The sequence below is a fragment of the Bombus flavifrons genome, chromosome 2 (assembly GCF_040668555.2).
Source record: "Bombus flavifrons isolate JBK064 chromosome 2, iyBomFlav1_principal, whole genome shotgun sequence".
NCBI lineage: Eukaryota > Metazoa > Arthropoda > Insecta > Hymenoptera > Apidae > Bombus > Bombus flavifrons.
In genome coordinates this window covers 5,554,204-5,575,092 of record NC_138443.1, presented here as the reverse complement: position 1 = coordinate 5,575,092, position 20,889 = coordinate 5,554,204, and the positions used below count along the sequence as shown (strand labels likewise).

The 20,889-nt window shown below is 33.2% G+C and overlaps 2 protein-coding genes across 2 annotated transcripts in view; both read right to left on the bottom strand.

Annotated features, from left to right (window-relative positions):
- Positions 1-53: 53 nt before the first annotated feature.
- On the bottom strand, positions 54-2,187 carry Syx5 (syntaxin 5). Its single transcript, XM_069131798.1, has 5 exons — positions 1,895-2,187; positions 1,190-1,446; positions 935-1,126; positions 735-856; positions 54-496 (listed from the first exon to the last, which is right to left on the bottom strand). Exons 1-5 carry the CDS (start codon positions 2,091-2,093, stop codon positions 337-339), a joined length of 930 nt encoding a protein of 309 aa, XP_068987899.1. The 5' UTR covers positions 2,094-2,187; the 3' UTR covers positions 54-336.
- A 1,176-nt stretch (positions 2,188-3,363) lies between these two features.
- Positions 3,364-20,889, bottom strand: part of LOC138189685 (icarapin-like) — a 55,890-nt gene continuing 38,364 nt past the window's right edge. The window contains exons 3-4 of the mRNA XM_069131804.1: positions 6,460-6,575; positions 3,364-4,878 (exon numbers count right to left, since the gene is read on the bottom strand). Of these exons, the coding sequence (XP_068987905.1) occupies positions 4,579-4,878; positions 6,460-6,575 (416 nt within the window). The 3' untranslated portion in view covers positions 3,364-4,578. The remainder of the gene's footprint in view (positions 4,879-6,459; positions 6,576-20,889) is intronic.

The window sequence follows — 20,889 nt, the reverse complement described above, 5'->3', positions numbered from 1 at the left end:
CCATTTGCTATTCGTGTATATACATATGTATATTTCTCAGAAATTGCCAAGCATTGAAAATTATACATTTATTATCCACAGTTTCCTTTTTACATTTTATGAACAACAATGTAGCCGTTTGTCTACATTGCTGGATCATTTAATAATTAATACTTACAGTATTCACAATTCAACAAAGAGGTCGAGGAATGCAATGATTATACTATAACTCTATAGTCGTAATTTTATAAAAATTCGGCTTGTTCTTCGATCATCTTATATCACATGTAATGGATATGGATGGTCAAATACACAGTTGCATAAAGAAATATGCATAATAATAATGTAACAATTATTTTATGCCAAAAATACTACAAAAAATATAAAGAAAAATATAAGAACCGCAAAGATCTTTATCATTAACCACCTGTTATTAGTTACGGATTGGAAATATCTTAAAATTTCTGCATGTGCAGCTTCTACATTTAATTCTGTATCTTCTATATTGCTATCTATCCTGAAAGTTTATTCAAAATTTACAATAACTAATAAATAATTGTAAATACAAAAAATTTATTAACATATTCCATATCCAAAAAGAAGTAATAGTTACAATCAGATTGAAAATTCAAATACAATAGATATTAGAAAAGGAATGCAACATTGTGCTGGACTCTTAGCACTTAATTTGTTAACTATTAATAGAATAGGATATGAAACATATTAACACGTACATATATCTAAAATATTGTTACCTTTCTACCATTTCTTCTTGTTCTTTAACCATGTGTGCTAATTGTTGGAAAATTCCTCCAAGTTCAACTATAGTTGATTCTATGTTTTGCATTGTTTCTGCTCTTGATTGAAGGTAAGCATCCTTATAATCAAACATTGATTAATTTTTTTCAGACATACTAGTTTCTTATCATTTTGTCATATATATTATGTAGCTTACAGTGTCATCTTGTATCGCACGTTGCATTACTAGTTGTCCCATTGCTGGTTCCAGATCAATAGCCACAGAAGAAGGAGAATTTTCTTCTTGTAACAACAATGAACCTTGTTTTCCAGTTACACTTGGAGGTAACATGGTGGATACAGTTCCTTGAGTAAATTGTTGTCTTCTACTTTGTTCTTCTCTCATATTCTGTATATGTTAATAGAATTATTACTTAATTCTACATTTCTTTGTTTTTTTTCTCTTACATACCTCTGATCTCACTTCAAGTACACTTTTAAAATGATTTGACATGTTTGCTAGTTTTGATTGTAAGGCCATAACAATTGAAGATGAATGTGAAGCCATGTGATGACTTTGAGATGCACCATATTTTTCCCGTTGCTTTTTACTAAGTTCTTGTAGTTTTCCTATTTGATGATTCAAACTTTTTAAATCTGTTTTTATCATGTTTGTTAATTCTTCAATTTCCATTTGTCTGTCATTGAATATAGACTTCCTTTTTGCCACTGAAACATTAAATCAATTGTTTCATAGAATGTTGATAGAAGTAACACTTATTAAATCAATTAAGTGTTACTTCTATCAACATGTCTATACTTAACTATATGCTCCATATACTTAAATTTGATATATATAGAATGTTATTTACATGTATATAACACACATCGTTATCTTTTTGTCAAAGACTAAGATTTAGCTCAAGGAATAAAAATATAGAGGAATTCAATGCAAAAGATGTTTGTGAATCAAGTGTAAAAACATTATTTCAATCAAATAATCAATTGATATAATTAATTAATAAAGATCAAACTTCATCTACATTATAAAAATGTATGTAGTATGTTAACTATATGGTACAGTTCCTTACCTTACATCTTTATGTCACAGTATGTTATAAATATCTTATATTAAATTTAACAAGAATCTAGCATTAGATAGGCTTTGTAATCTTACCTAGAGCAAGTTTTTCTAACTTAGCATATGTGCTCGCTATATTTTTTCCAATGCTCTTAGCGTTCATCATGAAATTCGAGTAACTGTGTAATTGGCGTGCCCGACGAGGATTTTGCAGAACCGATGTCCGAGCCACGGTTCTGACTTCCATCGTTCGAACAGCTTTAACAAATTCATTAGTCCTGTCGCGCGACGACATTGTCGCGGCTGTAATATCCGTTTACTTTCCTCCGTTTTCGACACGTCCACATGACAGTGCAGCGACGCTCTAGGAGTGTAGCATTTAGTCTAAAGAGTTGGCAGCACGATTGTAGCACCATCTGTAGAGGGACAGAGAAGCTAGTTAAAAGAGAATGGCTGAACTAGCAATGCGTATCGTAACCATTTTTGTATGTCATGTATTAAATAAAATAGTTTTATAAGCTACACGGCCTAACGTGAATCCCCCTAATCGTGACACTACAGAGCTATGTTTCCTATGGGGATTTTTCCTATTTTATTCTTGACAACGTCAGATGTCAAGGTGCGCATTTGATAAAATGGGATACTAGGATAAATGTCATTGATTTTGACGTTAGAGATGAGATTTAAACCTAAATTCTACTAACTTTAAGCATTATAGAAATATTCTTTGATTTGCTCTTAGTATTTGTCAAATCTAAAAATTATTGAATATTTTTTAAGTGTGATGCTGTACTATTTTATATTATTATTATCTTCATGCTTAGTAATACGTTTTAGTTAGCTTATTATTGTTTACGCAATGAAATTTGTTGAATGCAATAAAAGTATGAAGTAACTATGAATTAATAAATATAGGTATATTAACGAGATAGATGGTTAATTTAAAATTTTAAGCGCGTTTGTTTAAACCATGTTGTTTGATTTAGTTATCCCATCAATTTCAAATTTTTACACCATATTCGTTATCGAACTATTTAACACGTATGATTTTTTAAATAATTTAATTAGTTCAATTTTTACAAAATTAAGAGAATTTCTTTTTTAAGAAAATGAAAACTGCAATTTTTATTCCTATCTTCAAAATAATTTAAATTATATAGTTCATTACAAAAAATATATCTTTATTTGAGTTAATACGATTTGAAAATTTTCAAGGAAGGAAAGTAAGTATTCATTATTTATTTCGAACTGCATATTTTAGTATGTATTTATTTGTTATATATTACTATTTATTTGCATTTATTCATTCTAATGATGATATTTTATTTATTATTGTGTGATAAATAAGAAGAAACCCTTCCTACTAATTTAGTATTGCAGTTACGTATAGATAATCTTCAAAATGATAATGGGATAACAATTTTGATGTGAGGCTTTTTTACTTCATTTTTTATATATCTTTTTATATCAATTTTTATTTCACGCATGATATCAAAAAGAATTATTTATCGCAGTATATAAGTCTGCTAAAATTTCATAGGGCAATTGAAATAAAGATACTAGTCTTATGTCAACAATATTTATTTTTTATGCTAACATTTACTTTCATTAAAAAATTATCTTCGCACGAAACAACACGTTACATTTTAAACTGTACCATTTCTGATCTCATAAAAAAATAGTTCTCATTTATCTTGATCCCTCTCCAGTCAAAGACTGAATAAGAAAACAGCTATTCTGTATTTTTAAATCGCTCGGTATACTTACGCGTAAATATATTTAAATATTCTTTCAAGGATTTATTAGCATAAAATACGGTTGATCATTACAAACGAATACACGTATAAAATTTCTGTTACATGCATGTATTCTTACTAAGAGGAGATTTTCCTGACATCAAGGATAAGGAAGAGAATCCAGAAGAAACATTCCAGAAGGGTATTGTTGACTCGTATCTTTTCATTTAAGCAAAAATTCGAAGAAAAGATGTTTTCGTTCTCTTTCAAAATGTCTTACTGTCGAATATTATGGATGGTGTACAACCTGTAATATAGTCTCACTAATGCTGCTATTTCATAGGACTGCTATACGTAACTATAGTATAGTTTAGTTTATGCGTTCATCTTCGAGAAAGCATATCTCTAAACGTTATAACAATCGGCTTTGTTACAGGTGACTCTCTGACATATATAATGTACATAGCTATAGAAGAACATATAACATATATGTATATCATCTATATAACTCTACGATAGTCAACATTTTATTGCATTGCGATGGTTTACAATTTCTCGTACACGAATGTCGTCGTTGAATCCGAAAGATTGTCGCGGACGGAAATCTTACGTTCTTTTACTATTTATGTTATCACTGCTATTTTACTGATTAAGTTATATACGTATAGTGTACCTAAGTACATAGCTATACTGTGTAAAAATATAATTACGGCAATATACAGACACCATCTAAAAGTTTGAGATCACGCATCATTCCGGTTACTTACCATAAAATTATACTTTAAATTTAATTTAAGAAAATTATTTTCTTGCATAAATTTTTGATTATACACTGCATTCAGGAAGACGTTATATAAATATATGTTTTAAACATTGCGAAAAATAATCTCAAATCATTCAATGATGGTATATGTATACATAAGATATATAATACGATATATAAACCAATTATTAAATTTTTGTAAAAATTGATAAAAAATAATGGAACGATCTTTCGGATTCAATAAATCCGACGCTATTCTTTTAGATTGTTTCTTGATTGTTTCAAGCGGTTAGAGTGTCCACTTGATTCTTCGGTATTTCGTTGTCGAATTCTTCCACGGTTTCCACGCTTCGTGAGGGTGTAGTGCGGTCTACTTTGCTGGTGTCGGTACCAGTGGTCCCTCCGGTACCCGTAACTGTAGGAAGGGTGGTTACTTCGGCATCAGCCTCGTTTTCGGTCTGCAAGAGAGTTTCGTTCTGAGGCCTCACGTCAATAACACGGACGCGGATCAGCGTGCTGTATTCGTCGTCACCATCGGTGTAGGTTGTTTCGTTGATGGTCAACACGTGTCCATTGATGATCTACAAGCAAATGATAGTGTTCTGTATTTTACAATAAACTTAATTTCAATTTAATTTCAAACACTTATATAGATATACAAAATTAAAGATTTGCAATGAAATGTAATACGTATATCTACGTTAACAATGCAATGATACGTTTTACTTTTCTTTAGAGGATGATCAAAGTTTCCCCTATTAGTTCATTTTGTATTAAATGAATTTCCGCAAAATTAAAAAAGATCATTTTATAAGTTACTAATCATTATTTGACGAAGGTGCTTTTGCTGAAAAATAGATTTAAAATACAAATGAACGTTCCTCGAATTGTTACACAATTATTTTCTTCTATCGTATGATTATCCTTTTTAAGCAAATTAAGAAAATCTTTAAAAAAGCTACGTCTAAAATATTAACATTCAATATTCTATGAACACTCGTCTATGTATCAAACTTTCAACATTTTTACAATCTGTATCAACAATTTTCACAGCACGAAGCCACTTTAATTTTAAATGTTTACACTTTCCGCGAATGCGTCGCAATAAAAATTAAAGGCTGCGCATCGATCTAAGTGGCACGGCGGTTATTTCATCCCAGGAAATGTAGCAACCTGATCAGCATTGATGTGCAGATTACGTTGCGCAATTTATTACGTAACTTGGAACAATGTATTGCGCGTATTCAGACAAATCGTACACGTTATATGCAAGTACATAAGCCGTACTCTTACGCAGCACTATTAATTATATTTGAGTAATGCTAAAGTTGAACACTCTTGTTTCATTATTTCATCTTTCACAAGAGACATGATGCGGGATTACTGTGCTGTTCTAACGTATTTACTTTAAATTGAATGTTATAGAAGAGGATCGTTTCGTGGAAATATTTAAAGGCAATTACGGAATCGTCTTAAGTTTCTGCAATGATATTACTCTTGATATTTCGATTAGTGTTCCATTAACTCTTTCGTCTCCGCTGTTGGATCATTAAACACGGCTAATAACAAAGTATCTTATGAGAGCAGTTAACAATTTTTAAAACTTGCATCTTATAACAAACGTAATTAAACTTGTCTTTTATCTTGGTAGAATATTCAATACATATAAAGTTTTAACCGAGTATTGTATTTGTATTCGAATAAAAAGAACACAAGTTACCATTTCCTAAATGAATAATTAATTTTCTAAATAAATCAGAAACGAATCATTGAAAAGCGGAGAATGAAATTACTATTAATTGTAGTTTCTCATTCGATGATATTTACTATTTCACCTTGGATTTTACGGACAATTTATATAACGTACGTTATCTCATCAACATGCAACAAAAATCACTATAATATACTTGTCGTTATTGTTCTCGTCAATAGACACAAAGATGGTACGATTTGATGCTAATAAGGTTCCCATTTTTAATGAACCGAATTACATACGTATTTCTCTGGAATACATTCAACGGAAATGTATCTTTTCACTGTACAAAGACTATGATATACAAAAGTAACAAAGGGTTCTAACCGAAGGAATTTTGTCAGCCGCGTGAATCGATTAGCTGAAAGAGGAAAAACGGAAATGAGCGTAATATTTACGCGTGACTGACCTTGGTGGTGGAGGTGGTGTTCGCTCCTTCAGGAATCTTGCTCCAATTCACAACCCCATCTCCGGGAATGCGTGACAAAATGCCAGCCATCTGATCTCTTATCCTCTTCATGTGGGCTAAAAACATATTTGAAATTGATTATTAAACTGACAGGGAGTAATTAAATTATCCATAAAAATATATATATATATATATATATGTATATATAAATATATATACTGGCAATAGTATTTGAATTCTACTATTACAGGAATTAATTGTAAATTAATGATGAGAAGGTGCACTTGCCTATGAAGTCAGTAGGTTATGGATTTTTAGATTATCTACTACATAAGAGAATTTGTTAGTAGTATATTATGGTACAATATGCAATTTGTCGACGCGATTATTAATTTTAAATATCACTGCTTCGATTGATGTCATTTCGAAGAAAGTTTATCTAACCAAGTCGTAATTCAGAGATTAACCTTCCAGCTGTATATCGCGTCGTTTGCGATCAGTAATTTAAAATTATTTCTCGTTCTATTAGTATCTTTGTTTAGGTTTTGCTTTGCTTAAAAAAAGATAAGGCAACATGTAGGTAGCAATAAAAACTATTGGATGATATTTTAAAAACTTGGGAGAATATTCGGGACTTTTTGGGGATTTTTTAATACACAGAAGTCTGAAGAAGACTGCATGGACTTAAACGACCCAGTATGTACGTAAAGCAGCAAAGCAGTAAAGGTAATGTTGCAGATAGAGGGTTAAACGACTTGATAAAGAGCATCTCAAACGACAAAACTACTCTACGAGATTTAGCAATTACGATTGTCAATTTTATTCTTGTATTATTAGCGTATCAGCGTTTAGACATTAATGTTACTGTAATATTTTATTACACATAACTGTAGTATATTTATATAGCTGTAAAATATTTCCTATACACGCGCAGAGAATAATCCTTGTAACGTTCAGGTGAAAACGAAAAAGATTTAATAAGAGATTCTACATTAGTACAGTATAGTGGATATAAATTTTTGTTCCATAGAGTATACTTCCTTGGGAAATAGTTTGAAAAGTTTTATGATCTGCTAGCTGAATCGAGTTTATGATAGGTACGTGAGTTTTCAGTAGTTCGGAGGCTAAGAAGTTCGATTTGATATCTTATAGCAGTATTTTTTGCTCTAGATGTTTCTAGAATAAAAGTTTCTAATTGTACTTGAAATTTGAAGAGATAGTTGCTTATTACTTGTGATTATTAGACTGTGAATTTTTATGTATTTACGGGGAAATTTAAAGGTGCACAAATGAACAGAATGGAAAAATGTCGAAAATATTTAAAACAGAGTACCTGTTGTAACGTTTAATAGATAAAACAAATTTCTGCTAAGGTCCGATAAACAGTGTAAACGATATAAATTAGAATTATAAATAATATTCGAGTATAGTATTCACGATATTTGGCGTTTATTAAATTAGATATTTTTGACACGTAGGTTTCTACGCAGTCATTTAAAAGATATCGATACCAAAATTGGGACATAAGCATTTCGCAACCTTGCATCGACATGTTTCTCTTTCAGATCAATAAGCACACGCTGAACTTGACCCGGTTATATCAGGAATATAAAACCAAGAATAAATTTATCAATCCGTTTTCCGTTGCCGGAATATTTCAACCTCTGTGTCGGATCTTTATTTTAACGAATAAACGATGCTTAACGAATAAACAGAAAAAGGGAGACAAGCATGGAAAACGAATATAAAACACGTTATATGAAACAGTTGACAACAAATAGAAGATCTAGAAGAAACTGAATATTTAGTTCGTATTATTGTTTTTGAAGAAATTTGGAATTGGTAATAAAATGATTTGTTTCGTCATCTGGTAATATCACTGTACTTACACATTCGAATTCTGATATTTATCTTTACAGATAGTCATAAATAAAAGTTGGTTCTTACAGTACTCGAACAATAATATAATAATAATAATAAGTTTTAATGAATTCGAAGAAAACAAATGTATGCACAAAATAATAGAAATACACAGAAACTTCTTTCATTCTCGATTATTTGTCGGGGTTACTTTCCGTGAAATTAACAAAAGAAACACGCGACTGTTTATGCAGAAATGCAATGTCCGCCAACGTTAACAATGCATATAAACATCTCGTTTCGATTGTTCGAATCACGAGAGTGATTTAGAAAGCATCGTAATCGAACTTGCATTATTCACACAAATCCTGTTAGAGCGTCTAACTAAACGAGTTGATAAAACCTTACGGCTAGTCGTGCATGACGTTGGCTTAAGAACGTCGAGCATTATTCAGGAAGGTATACGTTCACGTGCATTAAGACTAGGTTACCAATCGGTAGATAGATGAGAAAATAGAAACTATAATTATTTCTATACTCTCATAAACCATCGTCGATGAAAATTGCTCGCCTAACCGCTTTATCAGTCGAGGGGAATGACATGGTAAAACGTCGCGAATTATACGATTTTTCCATGTCAGACCTAAGGATGTTCGGATCGAGCGATATTGTCACTCTAAATGGTTATGTGGATGTCGGTTTGTTTGGTGAAGTTATAATTTATATGTGTAGTTTATGATTTATTCATGCATATGGATGTATGTATAGGACAGAGAATTGGAGCATTGTATGGATTATTACAGTATCTAATATTGAAGATGATGGATCGATCATTATAGTAGTGTCGAAGATTATAGATTAGCTATTGTAGTAGAACGACTCTGCAACCATGGAGACAGGTAGTATTCTGTTAAACATACAATTTCTAGCAAATTGACGTAAACTTTCACAGTTTGATAAATAGAAAATATATTAATGACTTTTTAAAGAAAGTATTATATAGTATTGACGGTTATAAAACTGGAGTTTGGCTTAAAAAATTAATTCTCGACGCATTGCTAGAGCGTTATATTTTATTGTTTTCCCTCGTTGAATTAAGATACGAAACGTTGATTATTACAAATACCAAGAAATTTCTTCTTTTATGCTTTCTCGCAGCTACAGTTTCAGTTCTTATTTGCTGGAAATATTCTACAAGTCTACCGTATAAATTTTCTCGGGAAAGTCAAGGTAAAGCAGTAAATTGCAGAGAGATATTTTCAATTAGATATAGTAATAAATAAACCGATTAATTATAGACTGATACTTTTGGTATCGCAGACAAATTAGGTCAATGAGGAGAATCGAGCGAGAGTGTAGTCTAATTGAAGATACGACAAGACTATAGAGTGGTGCTTGTGCATGCGCACTGGAAGATTTATTTTTAAAGAGAAATATTTCTCAAATAGTTAACACGCCAACGTAATTAACATAATTTAACATAATAAAAAATATATCGAGTACATGAACTATCGCAGTTTCTGTGGAAGCTATTAATATCATGTATGCTTGCCTACTGTAATTTGTAAAACATGACTATGGGTTCGCAAATGATAGGAGGCTTGTATAGCTCGACAATCGTAAACTTGAGATATGCAATGCAGGACAGGCAGAATGTGCAGGGTACAATAAAGACGACGTCGAGTTCGTAAACTATGATGTAGAGCATGTGACAGGTGGAGCAACTAGGTGTTACAAATCATCAGGGACTGGTGTAACCGATAGAGATTATTAAGCACTCACAGAACGCAATAAAGATTAACCCTGGGTCGTTGAAATTCGGCAAAGACTACTACTAAATTGTAAAGCATGATGTTATACATCATATTGCAGCGGTATAATGAGAAACAAGACCCTTCCTACAGGTGAAAATCGATATGAATCATTAGAAATGCGCAAGGAACGATCTAGATTTACGATAGATTAACAGCATTTAACGTAGCGAGTATAATGAAACTAAAATTTTACGCTATAAAAAAAATAAGTACGAGCTGCAGAATATCGAAGTTATTAGCGATTTATATGTCGTATGTTGTATGACGAAGTATAAGAACGAAAATGTTTGATATATAGAGTGTCCGAAAAGAAGGTAGTAATGAGGTCAAGTAGATAAGAAAAATTCATATAAATTTACGTTCGAAAACGCTTTATTGAAGAGTTACAAGCGTCCGAAAATTTCTATTGATCGTTTTGGCAGTTACAATAAGTGTGTTCTGCAAGAACGCAGGCTTCCTTTCATTCGTTGAACTCTTTTGAACATACCTGCTGTTGTAGAAATAGTAGTAAACGCATTTGTGCCTGTCTGTCTGAGTCTGTACAACGAGCCTTAAGAACTCTTTCCCGAAATTCTTTGAACGTTTCTAACTCATTAAGAAAGCATTTTCGAACGTAAGTTTATATGAACTCTTTTTATCTGCTTCACCTCTTTAACGCGTAATATAGATTTTTTATACATATAATAAATAATATGTGTATGCCTTCGAATGTTATGTGTATTAATTCAAATTTCCAGTTTTAATGTAAGATACGTGAGCCTTCTACAGAATCCGAGAAGCATAGAAAAAACGGTAGAGTTCGATAAAAGGACGTTACATTTTGCTAAAAATCGATCGGGACTGTAAAGATTGAATAGATTGTCTTGTAATGCACAGAAGCCAAATGGATTGGTTCGAGACTTGTAAAAGCAGAATAGGTTACCCTGGGACACATAGAAATCGAATAGATTGGTTTGGGACTCGTAGATATCGAACAGGTTGAATAGCTCGGGGCTCATAAAGGTTAAACAGATTGAACCGAAGCGTGCTCAGGTTCGAAACATTGGTTTAGGACACACGAGATAACTTGACAAATACATGTAGAATTTGAGCAAGTGAATATATAAATGCACGTAAAATTAAATAAACTTGGAAACAACTCTTTCCTACGTAATCGTAATGATTTACTAATTCGATTGAATTTATTTGAATAACTTACGTGCAATGCTCATATATAGGGTGGACGATATATAACTGACTAATTTCAAAGTTTCGCCATTCTGCAACGATGCATATTTTGTTCCGCTTTAGCAATTGTTTGACGGATGCACGGCAAAATAGTGACGGAGTCGAGACACTTTGCCAAAATAATTCGTCAATGGCGGTGATCTTACGCAAGTTACGTTGGCGATATTATCTGGTAATCTAGATCGCTTGACTTAATCCTCGATCTGCAATCTTATTTTACCTGACGTCGTCTGCATACTGGGTCGTTCAAGTCTTTTTACGTTTTTGTTTTATTTTACGTTTTGTTTTACTTTTTATGTTGTAAGTTTCCAGAATGTCATCCGATAGTTCTTATTTGGTTGATAGTTTCATTTTTATCACATGTGATTTTCGTTTTTTTCAAGCAAAGTGAAATTTGAACAAAAATATGAAGAATGTGAAAAATTACTTAAAGTTAGCGGTCGATAACGGCCCAGTATGCGGATGAAGGGTTAACCGCACCGGACTTCTCACAGCGCTTTTTAAAAACGTATAGTATACATCGGCAAACCAAATGGCAATTGAGCAGCTAAAAGATGCTATTCGAGAAGCGATAACGAACATATCATGCGAAGCGTGTGAAAATATAACGAAAAATGCGATCGAGAAGGCTGGACCTTGTACAACGTCCGAAGGCGGAAATCTTTCTGATATTATATTCCATATATAACTTCCAATTAGCTTCCATAACAAATGACTGGTATTAAAAAAACTATCGTCTTCTATCCTGTCTAAGAGTTATTAACAATGAAAATCAGTCAGTTATATATTACGCATTCTGTATATAAAATTTATTCTATTTTGATATTTGAATATTTAATAGAGATATTTGAATATTTACTCGAGAAACATACGTATTTTGTTCGTTTCATTTTCAGTGATAGATAAGTTCTCTGCATCGTAAGCAGAACGGCATTCGAGATAACCGTTTTTGTCCTGACAATGTAATAATAATTTATGCACGAATTGAGGCCATGAATGCACGGAGATAGGTGATAATCGCGTCGATAAATTCCGTATATTTTATTACGTTTACAATGCGGAACAAAATAGACTACTGTATCGATTTATTATTGTTGCGCGGAATTTTAATCAGGATATGTGCCACGCTACACCATTATTTAATCTCGTATCCATGGAAAATTAAAGAAGAAGGAAACAAAACATCTACAAATACGCGATAAAATTATGAATTCTTTGTCTTTGTTCCATTAGTTATCGAAACAGAAATAGTATCAGCTAACAATGCGTTGTAAATAATATATACATATGTCGCGATTGTTCATTGCCAAAAGACACAAAGACGCTTCACAATTGTTCGTAATTATTTTCCAGCCAGAGATTGGATACAATTATCTGTTGCCCCATTTACTAATGGCCCGTGCACGAGTTAATTTCGTTAAGAATATCAAAGGCAGAGATACACAATATGTATTTCTTTTCATATATTGTGAAATCTAATATAACACGGTAAAATCGAATTTCTTCTTATGAAATGAAATTCTTTTTATGGCGCCGAGTATTTTTCTAATATATTTACAATGGTTGTAGAAGGTATTCTTTAAGACAGAATAACATTTTAAAAATCGGACCGAACTGGACTTGAGTCTTTCTTGGAAAGTTAGAAGGACCAATTTACTAGATGACGTATAAAAAACATTTTGAGAAAACTGCAATTCAATGGAATCTTTAGCACGTATATAGTTGACATAAATCTACAAAATGTAAAAAGCAATTTTCGCTATTTTCTTCGCGATTCCGATGTATTGTAATCTTGTCAATATTTTTTATACGTCGTCTAACAAGCTAATTCTCCTATTTTCTAAAAAGAAACTCAATTCGTTTGGTCCTATTTATTTATTTCACTTTCAAAAAGTTATTCCGTTTTAAAGGAATGTAGGAATACCATCTATACTTATCGTTTTTCCTATTCTCTGTTTCCTATCCATTTATTTTCAGTATTTCAGGAACCCCGTTTTCAATTTTCGCTCTCTTGGTTCATTCAAAATAATCCCATGCATGTTTCCATTCAAATCAGAACTCTAATCATTCTAGCATTATTTTAGTATTTTCAAAAGCTTTCATTGCCAGAATAAAGGAAATTATAAATGAGCAACACCATAATGAGAATATCTAAAGGTTGATTTTCATGTACAACAAAACTCCATTTATTGAAACGAAATATTAATGCCCAATTAAATAATCCTCCTGTCGACTAAATCTATTTATTTGTAGGTGAATGAATTATAATATGAACGACTTGGCTGCCAATGGATTTAAGTAGGTGCATTTTCTCATATTAATGTTAAAAATTTATCGTACAATAAAATGTTATTGCTAGGAAAGAATCGTTTACCTCAGATCTTAGCTTGTTAATCTTCAAGATATAATAAATGGCTTGTATTTTCTTAGAATAAGCAAAACAATATTTTAAAAAACCCGTCTTTACAAAGTAATGAATACGGAGACAGTACTGTGCTCGAATATTAACGTAAGTGTAAACAGAATTCTATTCTAACGCCAATATTACAAGTAACTCTTTTTAATTGTAGTAACGTGTCCCAAAATACATTATTTCAAATCATTATTTCCTCAAAGATATTAATTTGTACCACCAATTACGATATTATAAGTTACCGACTTAGCTCTAATATACACTGTATTATATTCATTAAGTTTAGGCTAATTACAGTGTACTGATATAGTATACTATATATGATATATGTTCAAAACATATAGGTACAATTATACTTATAAGAATTATACTTATACATATAGATACAATTATTATTATAAGTTTGTAATTTGTCTTATTGTACACTTCGTTTCTTCTATATTATTGTTACGTTTTGGTTAATCGCTAATGACAAAAAAAAAAAAAAATGCTCGACGCGACCATACATTATGCATTACGCATACATTCGCATTACGCATACATTATGCGAAAGCATTCCTTAAAGATATGTTCACGTGCCAATATTACGAGACTAACGTTCGTCATTTATATCCATTTTAAACGTTCGAACATCGAGGTGGTCGCGGCAAATTTTAGAAACCGCGACCACCGAGAGTTTCGGGTATTACGATGACTTTCCTTAAATGCGAATTTACCTTTGTTCTAATGAGCGGCAATTCAAATGCCAACGATATTATGGTAATTTCCTCGATAATCGATTTCGCGTTGCTCCACGACCCTACCTGTGACCGCGATTTCACTTTTCCGTTCCTCCGGATAGCCGCGAGGGCAATAACGTTTTATCGCGGTTACGCGGACTCGCGCGCGCTGTCATAATCGTGCGGGAAGTCAGTGAGCGATTCAAGTGCTAACATATCGTAGAAAAAACGTTGAAACTTATCGATAAGACCGTATCGCTGTACCAACACCGACCGATTACGCGTAAAAGCAACCGGTCAGTGTTAAACCTAATTAAAACAAAAAAATAAAAGAGAACAAAAGGAAAGAGTAAGGAAGAAACGTTGCATCATTTTCTCGTCCTACATTCAGATTTTACGAGCTGAAATATTATTTGATTGTATATACTAACGAATGGAAGCCTAATGTGACTCATCGTTAGTGGTAAATTCTATTAAATAATCCTAACTTCAATTAAAGAAGAAAGAACCAAATAAGAAGGAAACGTTAGATTATTTTCCTCCCTGGTACGATCAGCATTTTCTTTAATTAAACAAGATATATCTTTTTCTCTAAAGATTCATATAATTCCAGCATGTATTTAATCCTGTTTGTATTTAACCCACGATCCTCGTCGAAATTTTAATATTTCAATCTTGCTCTCATCTCAGCAAGAAAGAAGGATTTGTAAAGTAGCGAGAAGATGTTTAATATAAAATCGAATGAAAAAATCACGTATACTAACAAGACTTTCATATTTTTCCAAAACGCCGGAGATATTTTTTAACATTATACAAATATACTTAGGTGGAAAATGAACGTGGTAGAATTAAAGCGCTGGTAGCCGTATTAGGGCCAATTCAAATAGGCCGTCATTCCTGCGTTTCCTTTCTTATCAGCATATAACTGCATTTTCAATCAAGTGAAACACCGCTATTCATTAAAACATAGTCCTGCTTGCCTCAAGAAAATAGTAATATAAATAATATTAACAGTTACGTTCACCATATCAAATCTAGTTAGTTTGATAAGTTACACGCCTCAGGCTAACTAACGTAATAAATCGAGACCACGTAACAAAAATGGTAACAGATCCATTATTCGATCAGCTAATTATTTTTACGTTCTGCTTTCCAGTAAGGATCCCGCTAACAGTTTAATAACTTCACCTTGATCGCCACAAGAATTACATTAAATTATGTAAGAACAAGCGAACCGTATTCAAAAACCGGTAAAACGAGACCCTGACACCGCTTTCGATATCCCCGCTTAATACAACGCTATAAAATTGCAGCACGTGCAAGATGACACATCGTGGAATGAAATATTTTATGAAGAAAGTGATTATTTTACGCACAAGATTTTAGTTATTGAATCGAACAATTTTTTGGGGGCGTTAAGGACGAAGACTAAAAAATACAGAGAATAATAATAGCGTTTCATTAATTACGTTTTGGTTCGGAATAGTATATTGTTTTGTCTTCGCATTTACGCTCTAGTTCAGGATAGAATGAATCATGCGCTTCTATCTGAATATTTTTCTGCCTGCTTCTTGCATATTTTTCAAATCTATTAAGACGTGAGATAATGAATGTTTAATTTGCAACGTTGTTCCACGCAGCAATAGATACATAATAGATTTTTTGTAGAGATCTTCTTTCGTCCAATATTCGAACGAGTATATTTTTTTATTTTCGAAAAACGACTATAATTAATGGACTGCGGATTTTTATGTATTCATGGAGGATTCGAAGACTCAAAAATATATAATCTGGAAAGTTGTATAAAATATCCAAAATGTAGTACTCGTTGTAATATTTAGCAGATAACAAAGATTACTGCCCAGATTCTATTGTGGCGGCACAGATCACGGAACTTTTCAACGGCTTCGTGATACAAAGCGTTACGCCGTCAAAGCGCAACATCGACGTGCCCAATGTGCCATCGATATCTTCAAGCTCCTTCCGCCGAAATCTCGGAAGAGCATACAGGTGCCAGCCGCGGCGGCACATCTAATGAACGCATGCTAGTGGGGATATCGATGGGCAACAAAGTGAAGACAAGCGAGACAGTTATTCTTCGAGAGATCGGCCAATCGCCACTATTGTTAATCGTTGTTCAACTGCTGTTAATCGTTACTATCGTTAATTGTTATTCATTGTTATCAAGTGATAGAGTTTAATAAACGCTATTGTTGAATACATCTGAGTATTCCTTCCGCACCTATCACGACATTCCACCTCACTATCTTCTAAATTATATTGAGAAAAATATGAATTTGCGTTATAATATCTTAATTTACTTGGCTTGAGGGATTAATCCTGTGTATCGTATTTCTACAATATTTTTTAATTATTTCGAGCTTCCATGTTTAACCCTTAATTTGCAATAGGCAAATTTTTATTTGCTAAAAAATTGGAGAGAATAAAAGGTTACTATCTAGTAACAATATTTTACGGATATCTATAATTTGTTTCTCTGTGAAATCTAATTCTAATTTTTGAAGACCTTTTTCACGGAAGCATGCCGCAATTATCAAACAAAATTTCCGAGGTTTCGATAACTCGTACCCACTAATCTTTATAAATTAGGTGTTGAAAATTCAACGAAGTTTTAATTTCGCTGAATTAGTTATCAATGAGAGTTACAAATTTAAGCACCGTCACGGTAACAAATCTTGGACGGTTTCAGGTGAAATGGTTTCTACAGTAGGATCAATTTGGATCAGTTCAAAGCAGTTTCATTAATCGAAACGAATGGGCTCTACCTGTGAACGCGTTGAAAATGGCGTTTCGAAGGCAACGAATTATTCGGCTGGCGACGACAGCTCCGATTCGGTTGGCTTTTCTTGTTCGATCGGTCGAATTTCGTGGCCCCTGTTCATCGCCGATGAAAACGCTTCATTGCCGCGAATAAAATCCCTGACATTTCCATGTAACCATGCCCAGCCAGTTCGACATTATACGCTTGAATTCGTTCGTCAAATATCACGTGTACAGTGAGATCATAAGCGAGATCAACTCTGCTGGATTCCAGACTTTTCCCACAGTTGGAATATTGTTTCACGAATGTGCAAGAAATTGATATAAACACTAGTTCTCCATTTGTTATTTCCATCTATTATTCACTTATTAATTTTTTATATCTTTCATTTCCATCTTTCCTGTTTCTTAGTTTTGCTATTATTTTCGTTTATTCTCTTTCTATTATAAATTAGCTGTTTCAAGTAATTTTAAAATTTTTACTTTCAAATCTTTCTGTATTTCAAAATGTATATACAACTGTATAGTTTGTTAGTTCTCATCTATTAGAACGATAAAAGACTATTTTAGTTTTGGCTTTTTAATCGATAATACGAAGAGATACATTCGTATCAAGTAAGGAAATTATCCTGCAGATAATTTCATAACGAGCGAACTGCTTCAACGATACTATTACTTTTACTATTACTTTTACTTTAAACTTGGAGTGAACTTTAGACTTTAGATCCGACTAAATTATTTTCTACGACGATGTCATTTCCATTTGCTTGTGCATTTAAAAAAAAGAAATTCTTCTAATTTCTTTATAATTCACAGAACTGTAAAAATAGCCGTTGCCTTTTGCTATATTTTTAATTATATCATCAGGTACACTGTCAATATATACTTTAATTTCCTACTTCATTCTTTACCTCTCAACCTTTGAAATAAGACAATATTTACCAGAAACATTTACTCCGGCCCTACTTCGCTATATCAACGCAACATTCTTTCTCTGCAGAAACACCCCGTACATCTGGAGCCCTCTCGTTCCCTTCTTTCTCCGCGTAGCATCTCTTTTCAGGCGTAAATTTTCTCCCCTTTTTAACAACGGCTCCGCTTTCCTGGCTCCTGTCTCTGGCTCCGCCACTCGACAGCTCTGCAACTTTTAATCCTGAAGACCCTTTCTTCCACTCTGGCTAGCAGCAACGGTATACGTAACGTGGATCTGAATAACGACTCATCGAGTCGTGCAATCGGCGATTACCGAAAATTGCTGTCCATTCACCGGCTCGTCTTTCGCCTAATGAATTACACGATCGACCCGTGCAATTATTCTTCCCTTCTATTCCTCTTTTTCTTCTTGCTCCTTTTTTCCGTCGTTTCCGGCGCGTCCTTCTGTGTCTCTTTGTCTCGAGATCAAATAAGCGCGTGGAACTTTCGCTGGTGAAAGCGATCGTCAATATAAATAAACCGCATATTACGATGGCCGACCTTGGCGCCACAGAACCCGACCTTTGAAAGTAAAACTCGCTCGTCCGCGTTTTGCAACTGTAAGAGTTATGCAACTAGCAGCATACGGATAATCGTCGGTTTTTTGCTCGTTGTTATCGATTTAGTTCTCCGTGGTCTTCTAAATTGGATCCTTCTATTTTCTTTGGAGGTAATTTGTGGAATATTTCTTATAACGGAGATTACCAGGAAGTAACGACGAAGCAGAGATTTTTTCAAAGGAGTGATATCGCTATCGTAGTTGGACGAGTATAATTTTTCAAGCGAGTACAGGTGTAGAATGAAATTGTTTTTATCGACACGTTTAGTGTATATGCAAAGTAATGATTATGAAGTTGTTTAAAATCGAATGTATTACTTAATCCAAAAATTAAGTCAATCGTATCAACATTATTAAGTTTATGATCGGTGCTGACTGGTTTGTATATGTTTCCTCTTTCGTAATTAAATATAAGTTTGTTAATTTCAGATTTGTAAAAACTTGGTATTCTCGCTGTTTCGGAGCAGTTCGGCTAGACTTGTACTCACTAAGAAAAGGAAGAATGACCCGGAAACTGCAATTCACTTTTAAAGAAGCAGATCGTATACTTGCTTTAAGCATATAATATACTATATATTAAATATTCTGTAATAGTATATAATGTACCATGTACGAAAAAAATAATAGATCAAGCTTTATGTGGAAAATGATACACAAATGGAAACAATGTCTGTTTGAATGTTTTGTGATCTTGAGATGGACGAAAGAGGACCTCGAAAAGAAATATTTACCACTAACGATCTAATATAAGCGTATAGAAATATTAAAAACAAGTTGATAATTATTTTAAAGTACTTAGACGTTCATACTCGAATCAAGTTCAACGGAGGATGGATATTTATTTAAAAGAGACTAATTGTTTCGATTGTATAATTATTAAACGATTGATAAATGAAGTCCAGTAGGATTCCAAAACAACTGGAGCAAAGTTATTGAGCAACTATCGTGTTTCACCACGAGCGAACATTCAACGAGAATGATTAATCGTTTGACAAGATCCAGATGCTTGCGATACTCCTCTTACAAGTTTCACAGCATTAACCAATATCCTTCCTGGCTATCGTCAGTGACCAAGCTATCAAAGATTCTTTAATTTCGTAACGTTAATTTCCCTTCATTTTCACAAGCGCAAAACGTTGGTCAAGAGTGTGGAGAACTTCCGTGAAATAAGCTTTTTTCTCTTGCCACTTCATTCGGTAGGGAACGCTTTACAATTAAACAGATTGTGCCCAGGCAATGTTGGGGCCATTTTAATCTCGCGACTGCTACTTTCTTCGGCGTTCCACTGCAAACATCTGCCGCGAATCCTCCTCCTCCTAGGCACAACCGAGAATTCCTCTTTCAAAGTAAGCAAACGCAATTAGAATCGCGTTTTTGATTCTGTCGCCGCTAATGTTAAGCGAAATATTTAGAGAGACGGGAGGAATTTCATTTCTCCGACCTGCTGCAATTCGTCTAAATACTTCCTTTCCACGCTTGTCTTCTGTGCTGTTTACTTCGTTCGCGTCTATTGATAACGTTAACAAGTTAATAGCTGCTGACATGGCAACAAGTTTTTATCGTTTCTAAACTACCACGCGTTACATTAATCGTCAGTGGCACTGAAAAAACGGAGAATTTGTAGTTGTTTGTTTCCATCTCAAGTAATAGCAAGCGATACAAAGAACGATATTTGAAATGGTTAAATGTCAGAGTTGAAAATTTTTACACAGAGAAAAAGAAGGCGTGTCTGTTAATTTCGTAATTTACATCATTCGGGGCTTTCAACATTTGTCACTTTTACGAACTTACGAACTACATTATACTATTGTTCATGTTTTATCACAATGTAATTAGCACATAGGATCATAGCTGTATCATTTTAAGTTCTAGAATAAAATAAATTATTCTAGCACTTACAACTTTCTTCACCTTACTCCACGTATAATTTACGCTCTCTTGCACTTTCTTTTACATTCTCAGCATTTATATCGCTTATTATTTCAATTGCTCGATCGTTGTGCTTGTTGTGATCGCAAGACCTTGCTGCCTTCTATCGTAGAATCTTGCATTAAGCCGATATTTAACACTAGAACTACCACACCG